General features: G+C 36.0%; 1 protein-coding gene across 2 annotated transcripts in view; it reads right to left on the reverse strand.

Annotated features, from left to right (window-relative positions):
* The window catches only part of GRID2 (glutamate receptor, ionotropic, delta 2), a 1,587,604-nt gene that overhangs the window by 318,134 nt on the left and 1,259,499 nt on the right, over positions 1-9,971 (reverse strand). For both annotated transcript variants that reach the window (XM_010860143.1, XM_010860142.1), the window contains one exon: positions 7,285-7,597. In XM_010860143.1, coding sequence (XP_010858445.1) covers positions 7,285-7,597 — 313 coding nt within the window. The remainder of the gene's footprint in view (positions 1-7,284; positions 7,598-9,971) is intronic.

Genomic DNA, 9,971 nt, shown 5'->3' on the forward strand with positions numbered 1-9,971 from the left:
GCTGATCTCCTTTAGAATGGACTGGTTGGATCTCCTTGCAGTCCAAGGGACTCTCAAGAGTCTTCTCCAACACCACAGTTCAAAAGCATCAATTCTTCAGTGCTCAGCCTTCTTCACATTCCAATTCTCACATCCATATGTGACCACAGGAAAAACCATAGCCTTGACTAGACGAACCTTTGTTGGCAAAGTAATGTCTCTGCTTTTGAATACTTCTCCTTAAAAGACTATATTTTTATTAGAAATTATCACTAATTTCAACTTTACTGCCTGTGCATGGATACTGTCATAAATTGATTCTATTTTTCATAGGGTTTTTTAAAACTGTCCTTAATTTATTTTTAATCAAAATGTAAAGGTGCTCTCAGTATCTTTTAATGAGTTCACCTTCTCATTGTTAGCAAGTGGAAGAATAGCAGCATTTAAAAGATGAAGTAGTTAATCTTATGCAATTCAGCATGATTCATCATTACGAATTTGTATAAATGTATAATCAACCTACAAGCTGTACAACTTATTTAAGGGAGCAGTTGAGATAGAAAAGTGCTTAACATATTTATAACTTTTGATATCTGCAGCTTGTTTACAGAACTAGAAAAGAATTTAAACCATATGGATATTTTTCTTTATCTTTTTCTTTTGAATATTCTCCAAAACTTGAAGAAATTGGACCACCTGGAGAAAAGAATTCAGAAAGCCTATAAGCTTGTCAGCATTCTCAAAAATAAGGCTTCAACCAATGGGAGACTTTATAAATTTCTCATCTTAGCTATTTAAGAAAATACACTAGGGGAGACATTCTGGATACTTTTCTATTCGGTTTAAATGAGTTTAATGTCATTGGGCAACAGAATGTACTCTAATAAACACAGTATTGCAGTTAACTCTACACTTGATTTAGTTAAGTATTTGCTGTGCTCAGTTGTGCCTGACTTTTTGTGATCCCGTGGACTGCAGCCCGTCAGGCTCCTCTATCCAAGGGGATTCTCCAGGCAAGAATACTGGAGTGGGTTGCCATGGCTTCCTCCAGGGGAGTTAAGTATTTAACACTTATTAGTTTATTTAATTGATCACTATGCATTTATCAAACACCTAATATGTCACAAACAGTTGGGCATGACTGAATGACTTATGCTTTCTCTTTATTCATGTACAACACATGGAATTAGGTAAAGGGGCTTTAAAGATAAATAGGACATTGTCTTGTGTTCAAAGGACTCAGGTGAAGACAAATGAAAAAAAGGCAATTACACTACAGTTGATAAGTACTATGATAAATATATCTGACAAAGCATGGAAGACGGTCCTTAATCCCAGCAAAGACTTCTTGAAAAAAGTGAGATCAGAAGAAGAATTAGAAGATGCACAAGAATTTGCCATGTGAAAGCAGAAAGTGGGAGTAGAGATTAAGAAATTGGTAATAAAGGCATTTCAGGAATTGAGAAGCGTAAAGGCAGAGACATGACACAGTCTTATGTTCAAGAGACAAATACAGTTTGGAGAAACTGGACAATTAGAGATGAGCCATAAGTGACAGGAAATGAGAATCAAGACTGGACAAGGGTCAGATGATGGAATACTGTTCATGCTCTAAATTACTTTTAAACTGTGGGCATTGGGGAGCCAAGGAAATATTTAAAGAATGGAAATTATGTGGTTAGCTTTCCATGACAGTGATAATTTGGGTATACATGAAAGTATGTGGACCACGTAATTACAGGAAATAAATTTGGAAAAGGAAGAGGTATTATGAGATTTCTGTAGTTCGTATAAAAAAATGAGATAGGCCTAATTGAGGTAACAGTCTAGGATTTATCTCTCTAGGTGAGAAGAGATTTCCACTCCTAGAAATAAATTGGTAAATTTTGAAGGACTTGATAATAGGTAAATATAAGGAATAGAAAGAAGAAGAAATCAAAATGGTTTTCAAAGTTTCTAACCTGTTTAAGTCATTAATGCATAGGCTGGAATAGAGAATATGAGAGGCTATAAAGGTTTAAAGTACAAAATAAATTCAGTTATTTACATATTGAAATTTATGGAATCTCTGATATATCCTGAGAGTCTAGTGACAGTATACAAAACTAAAATTTAAGGATGGATGATGTAGATTTGGGAAACATCTGCATTTTGGTAGTAATTGAAACCATGCCCAGAAAAACTGGCTAGAATGCGAAGAAGTGAGATTCATTGCATTTAGCTTTACCACCTGTTTCTAGTCAATGCTCATATTTATCAAATCCTACTTATCTATCCTCACTTATTGACAATTTTGACACATGGTTTATTTTCTTTTTCTCTAATCTAAGTCAACCATCATTAGAGATGGTTCATCTAATCCTCTAGACTCTCAGTTGATCAAGTTTGAGGTCCTTCACCACTTCTCCAGTCCAGTTCAGTCGCTTAAATGTGTCTGACTTTTTGCAACCCCATGGACTGCAGCATGCTAGGCTTCCCTGATCATCACCAACACCCACAGCTGTTCAAACTGATGTCCATTGAATCGGTCATGCCATCCAACCATCTCATCCTCTGTCATCCCCTTCTTCTCCTGCCTTCCATCTTTCCCAGTATCAGGGTCTTTTTCAATGAGTCAGTTCTTCGTATCAGGTGGCCAAAGTACTGCAGTTTCAACTTCAGCATCAGTCCTTCTAATGAATATTCAGGACTGATGTCCTTGAGGATTGACTAGTTTGATTTCCTTGTACTCCAAGGGCCTCTCAAATCTTCTCCATCACCACAATTCAAAAGCATCAATTCTTTGGTGCTCAGCTTTCTTTATGGTTCAACTTTCTCATCCAAACATGATTACCAGAAAAACCATAGCCTTGACTAGATAGACCTTTGTCAGCAGAGTAATGTATCTGCTTTTTAATATGCTGCCTAGGTTGGTCACAGTTTTTCTTCCAAGGAGCATGCGTATTTTAATTTCATGGGTGCAGTTCACCATTTGCAGTGACTCTGGAGCCCAAGATTTTAAAATCTGTCACTGTTTCCATTGTTTCTTCATCTATTTGCCATGAAGTGATGGGACCAGATGCATGATCTTTGTTTTTTGAATGTTGAGCTTTAAACTAGCTTTTCACTCTCTTCTTTCATTTTCATCAAGAGGCTCTTCAGTTTCTCTTTGCTTTCTGCCTTAAGGGTGGTCTCATCTGCATATCTGAGGTTATTGGTATTTCGCCCTGAAGTCTTGATTCCACTTGTGCTTCATCCATCTGGTACTTCAAATGATGTACTCTGCATATAAGTTTAAAAAATCAGAGTGACAATATACAGCATTGACATACTCCTTTCCCAATTTGGAACCAGTCCATTGTTTCATGTCTGGTTCTAACTTTTGCCTCTTTACCTGCATACAGATTTCTCAAGAAGCAGGTCAGGTGGTCTGGTATTCCCATCTCTTTCAGAATTTTCCACAGTTTATTGTGATCCACACAGTAAAAGGCTTTGGTGTAGTCAATAAAGTGAAAGTAGATGTTTTTCTGGAACTCTCTTGCTTTTTTGACGATCCAACAAATGTTGACAATTTGATCTCTGGTTTCTCTGCCTTTTCTAAATCCAGCTTGAACATCTGGAAGTTCTCAGTTCACATATTGTTGAAGCCTAGCTTGGAGAATTTTGAGCATTACTTTGCTAGCATGTAAGATGAGTACAATTGTGAGGTAGATTGAACATTCTTTGGCATTGCCTTTCTTTGGCATTGGAAATGTAAACTGACCTTTCCTGTCCTGTGGCTGCTGAGTTTTCCAAATTTGCTTGCATACTGAGTGTAGCACTTTCACAGCAACATCTTTTAAGATTTAAATAGCTCAGCTGGAATTCCATCACCTCCGATGGCTTTGTTAGTAGTGATGCTTCCTAAGGCCCACTTGACTTCACACGCCAGGAGGTCTGGCTGGCGCTAGGTGAGTGACCACACCTTTGTGGTTATCTGGGTCATTAAGATCTTTTTGTATACTACCTCTTCAGGAATCCACATCTACAGGTCCCATTTAGTAAATACAAACTTTGAACTCTCACACCACTGTTTCCACTATTGGTCTTTGGCCTCATTGAAAACTGTACTCTCTCCCACTACTACTCTATTACCCTCTGGTCTTATTCACTATTGAACTCATCATTGGTCCTTCTATTTTTTTATTTCTCCATGTATGCTAATATCTATGATTTCAACCACAGTCTTGGTAATAATTTAAAGTAATTTGCCTTGTTACCCTTTTTTTCACGTGCCTAACTATTCATGGTTGAGCCTAAGTTTTTGTTTTTTATTTAGTAAACACTTATGTGATACTTGTGTGAGTTATTGCATCTAAGGAGTTCACATTTTTTAACCATTTTAATTGTTATTACAAAGCAATGAGGTGGCACATACAGAGTGTTTCCTGCAAGAGAAGCTCACACCAGCATACAAATTTGTAATCCCCAAGCTGGACTACAAAATTCTTCTGTTTCATTGACTCTTTTCTCTGTTTTGAGGATGTTCTCTATGGAGAAATCAACCATCATGCTGTGAGAAAGCCAAATTATCCTATAGAGAAAAGCCACAGAGGAAAATAGCTCTCAGCAAGCATTAACTATCAGACATGTGAGTAGAATGAACAAGCCTTCAGATGAGTTTAGCTTGCAAACTTTGGGCTGTCTAGCGGGAGTTCGGAGATTATTGAGCAAAGACAAACCACCTTCACCATGTTTTGTCTGGATCTGTGATGCACAAAATTGATAGGTTTTAAAGTAATTTATTACACAGCTATAGTCACTGGAACACTACCTATAAAAAGGTTATCACTAAATCCAATGAAAGCCTTTCAAGTATTAATTTTACTCAATTCATTGAAATGTTTAACTCTGTCAACCAAATCTTCCATATTCAAAAATTATCTTTACTTTGTGTGTGTACAACTAGATGGTATACGTGGTACTTGCTTCTTTCCTCTACCCATTCATTTTCCACAGGGCTCTGTCCTAGGCCCTTTCTGGGCAGTGGTCCTCAATCAGGCGTATGCAGTTAAGAACAACTACTCTGTATGATATGATTCACTTTCTTGGCTTCAGTTATCTCCTACATGCCAATATCGCCTCAATATATATCCAATATATAATCCAGCCCAGATGCCTTTTTTGTGTTTCTGACAAATATTATCAAACCACTAACAAGCATTAGAAATATACCCCTGGATATTTTACAGATACCACAACTCAAAGGCACCAAAATGCACATCTTACCTTCCCTATCACACCTGCTCTCCCTAATTTTTTTCCCCCCAGAAATGACATCAACATCCAATACACACAACTTCCCAATCCAGAAACTTAGCATAAAATTTCACCTCCTTTCTGTCCTTCAGTAGCAATCCCCATACCACTGTATAATTTATCATGTTCTATTAATTCCAATTCATCAATACCATTCTCTTTATTCCCAATGCCATCTTTTCTTTGTGCAAGCCACCGTGCCTCTTTACTTAGTTATCATAATACTCAGATAATTTTTCTCCCTTTCCACATTGTTCTTTTTCAATTTCCTCCATTTGATAAACAGAATATTTCTATAGTTAAAATTTAAGCATGTATTTTCCTGTTTAATGCCTTTAAATTGCTGATAATTTCCCTGAAGATCAAATTCAAATCCCTGCTATTAACAAATATATCTTCAGCCTTATCTTTATCGGTTACACTCTGCAATGTTTACTGCACTTTCCTTCTCACTTCTTGGTCTTCAATTCTGTCCTACCATCTATGTGTCCTTCCCCCATCCTCTTCTTCAATAAGCCCTTTGCATAGTTAATTCTGTCTGTTCATACAGTATTAACTCAAAAAGCCTTCTTTGCCACATTAAGATATATGCAGCCTCCCTACCTCTATGATCTCATAACAGACTGTGCTGATCTCTACCACATGTGGGTTTTACATGTTTGTGTCCCAAAGGACTTGTAGATCAATGATGGCAAAGACTCTTTTGTTCACAACTGTATACTCAGTGCCTAGCAAAGTTCTATTAAATAAAAGGTGTGGATTAAATATCTACTACATGGACTTTCTAGGTGGCGCTAGTGCTAAAGAATCTGCCTGCCAATGCAGGAGATGCAAGAGATGCAGGTTTAATCCCTGGTATGGAAAATCCCCTGGAGAAGGAAATGGCAACTCTCTCCAGTATTCATGCCTGAGAAATCCCATGGAGAGAGAAGTTCGGTGGGTTACACGTAGTCCATGTGGTCAGAAAGAGTTGTACATTACTGAGCATGCACGGATGCAAATATCTACTAGATTAGTGATTATTTAATGGACCAAAACTTCCTGTGATAAATATATGAAGATACAGAAAGGTAGTGGGGAAAAGCATGTTTAAGGGACAGATTTTAAGTAAGAAAGTAGAGATTAAAAGTCTAGGCAAAACTTATGATTGGTCAAATGAGATAGAAAGGATGAAATTTAGTGGAAGATCCAATAGCAAATATATTTAAAAAATAAGATGCTATTGAGAGTTGTATTAATAAATATTAAGGCAAAAGCATCATGTGTCTCCACTGTGACACCTATGTCTCCTCTTCAATACATATGACGCATCTGCAAGAAACTAATAATGCCCTAAGTATTTTATTATTTCATTTTCTATGATGGCAGTAGTCTCAAATAAGGGATTTAATAAGTATTCTTCTATTCTGAAACAGAGTCAAGTAATTATGTAGGCGAGTTTAAAGAGTAGGCAGATTGACTATTGAACAACACAGCAAAGACATTCTGTAGAATACAATGAAATTTCAGTTAAACAACTGGTAAAGATTATGTATTAAAGTGAAAGACATAGCATAAAATTCCTTATTGGAATCTTGAGGGCTTTTCACTGCCAATAAATATTTTTAATACATGAAATGATGTCTCTCAACAAAGAGCAAGTCTCAACATCTCTTACATATGTAAATAATTAAGCAATATCTGCTCTGGTAGTAAGTATTTTCATCCAGTAAGACTATTTCTCAGAATTTCAGTTTGGGAAAATCTCATCTTGAGTTTCTTGTGAACCTGACATCTGACATTTATCTTTGGCTTTGTTGATGAACTTGAATTTACATCAAAAGATACTGTACCTTTTTTTTTTTTTTGCTGGAAATCTGGTGTTTGAGGTCCACTAGGGAAGAGTAGAATATGTTCTTTTCTGAGTGTTACTCCAAAGACCTTTTAGAACATTTATTGATGTCAAGATACAGAACCTTCCTAACTGAATTCATGGCATATGAAACAACACACTTCTTTTTTATACTATACCATATTTTTTATCCTTACCTTGTTGTACAAAGGATCCATACACAAACCACATGGAGTTGTAGAGAGTAGTAGAAGTCATTGATCCCATTTGTAATCGTGGAGGATTAAGCCAATTCAAGAGGTAGACCAGTAGACCCACTAGAAGGACTGTGCCAGCAATGCAAGCCCATAGTGAGAGATCAAATGGTGCAAGACAAGCAAACATATCCACTGTCTTTTCAGCCCTTCGAAGTAGGACTCCCACTGAGTAGTCCATGTAACGTGTTGTAAAGTCCACCACATTCTCACGGTCTGGGGTGATGGTTAAAGCAGAAATTCCTATGTCAGCTCTCTGAGAAATGGAAAGAGAAAGGAACATGTTAACAGTGTGAAAAACAACTTTATTTGTGGCACTGTAGCTTGTCTTGAGGGAAAAAAATAGACGCCTCAGGCAACATCTTAAGCCTTTTTATAAAAACTGAAAAGCACAGCAGAGACTTCTTAGAGAATAGCCATATGTGAATTTTGCATTTCCTACTGCAAATCTTAGCTCAGGAGAGTTAGACAAATTACCTTATTCATATTATCAGTGCCTGTGAAATCAGGGAAGAATATTTCAGACACAGGTAACTCCTGAAGGAAACTGTCTTTTTTCCTTGGGTAACTTTATCAAAGCCATCATTAACACAATAGCAAAGATAAAACTTATTCTAAACAATTCTTCCTGAGAAAATATTTCCAAGAAATTCAATATATTATTACCAAGTAAATTATTAGGTTATTAAAGACATTCAACATGGCATTTCACCCTTGGTTTAGACTTCTCTGCATCAAAGTTTATATTATTAGGTTCTATATACATTAGAGTTTATTAGAGCTTTCATGGCACGAAGCTATAGCATCATACACCAGAAATTTATACCATAATTTTATTTTTTAAACCTCAGAAACATTTTAGTAAACAATTAGATTAAGGAGACAAATACTCTTCTTGGAGCAATAACCATTCTTCTCAGAGTGTGCCTTAAATGCTCAGTATTTAGTAATCAAAATCATAGCATATGCTATTTGGCTTATATAATAAGGCACATAGAATTGCAGTAAAAGCACAGAACTAATGACTTCACATTTAAATTCTATGATGTAAAAAATATTTAAATATCTAAACTATGCATGTTGTTTGAAATAATGATCTATAGCTGTGACTAAACTTGCAGAAAGCTTCTTTCAGACAAACACAAACAATAGTAAATTGTTGAATATTTTCACTGTTCTTTTTTTGTTATTGTTTAATGAAAGAATATAGAAATTGGTTTTAATGCTTTCAGAAGAAAAAAGACATGAAAAGTAACATGCCTAGTGGAATGCTAAATCAACTCAGATACATCTAGCTTCTGAAGTAATAACAGCTACAAAGATACTCTACCTAAAGTTAAGCCGTGTGTGTGTTTGTATGTGTGTGTGTGTATCAGCTCATTCATATATTTTGATGCTGCTGCTCCTACTGCTGCTGCTAAGTCGCTTCAGTTGTGTCCGACTCTGTGCGATCCCATAGACAGCAGCCCACCAGGCTCCCCCATCTCTGGGATTCTCCAAGCAAGAATACTGGAGTGAGTTGCCATTTCCTTCTCCAATGCATGAAAGTGAAAAGTGAAAGTGAAGTCACTCAGTCATGTCAGACTCTCAGCAACCCCATGGACTGCAGCCCACCAGGCTCCTCCATCCATGGGATTTTCCAGGCAAGAGTACTGGAGTGGGGTGCCATTGCCTTCTCCGATATTTTGATGCTAGGCCCTGTGATAAGTATTAGAATAACTTCTCTCATTTAATCCTTACAATGAGTTATGAATTACATGTTTTCTTACCCATTCCACAGATGAAGAAACTAAAACTTCAAGAATTTAAGTAACTTATTTCAGTCCTCACACTCACGAAGTTTTCAGAAGCCAAATATTAAAGCTATGTTTTTCTTACTCCAAAGCCTGTGCTTATAATCATTTTACCATACTGCAAGAAATCACTCATTTGCCAAATGGCTCATATTGTAGGTAATTAGGATAACTAGTTTTAGGAAAATTTTTACTTTAAAAGAGTTTGAAATTTGCTTTTCTTAATTTTACTATTTACACTGCAACAAGGCTATATTATCATAAGTACTATGAATTTAGGCTTATTAACTGAGAAGTATTAAACTTAGTAACACTATGTGGAAATGAATTTTCAGAGAAATAGTTATTGCTTTCAAGCTCATGTATTTATTTTGCATTGTTTAGTTACTAGGAATCGGGTTTCTTTTCGGAAAGAAATGTAACCTGGATCCTTAGCACTTTAGTCCAATTTTTTCTGAGCTTCAGTTTACCTATTTGTGAAATAAATATAACTGTCTTTAGTATGACTATTGTGAGCTGACTCACTTATCCCAACCTCAGTGGTGAATAAGTAACTCCTCAAGATTCAATTAAATTCTCAGAAAACACATTTCCTTTTTCAGGATATTAAAGTACTGTGGATCAGTAATTTACGAATTGATGCACTAGGGACCCAAAGCACTTTATGAGTCAAAGTAAAAAATTTCCATCTAAGGAGGAATTTGCTGAAAACATATTGATTAAATATTTGTAAATGTTCACAAATATTTTGATAATAAATAACTAAATGTTTTACATTTAATTATTATGAATCAGAATAATTACTCTACTGATTTTTAATAATAGATACTTGCACAT

This window comes from Bison bison, unplaced genomic scaffold (assembly GCF_000754665.1).
Source record: "Bison bison bison isolate TAMUID 2011002044 unplaced genomic scaffold, Bison_UMD1.0 scf7180017864464, whole genome shotgun sequence".
Classification (NCBI taxonomy): domain Eukaryota; kingdom Metazoa; phylum Chordata; class Mammalia; order Artiodactyla; family Bovidae; genus Bison; species Bison bison.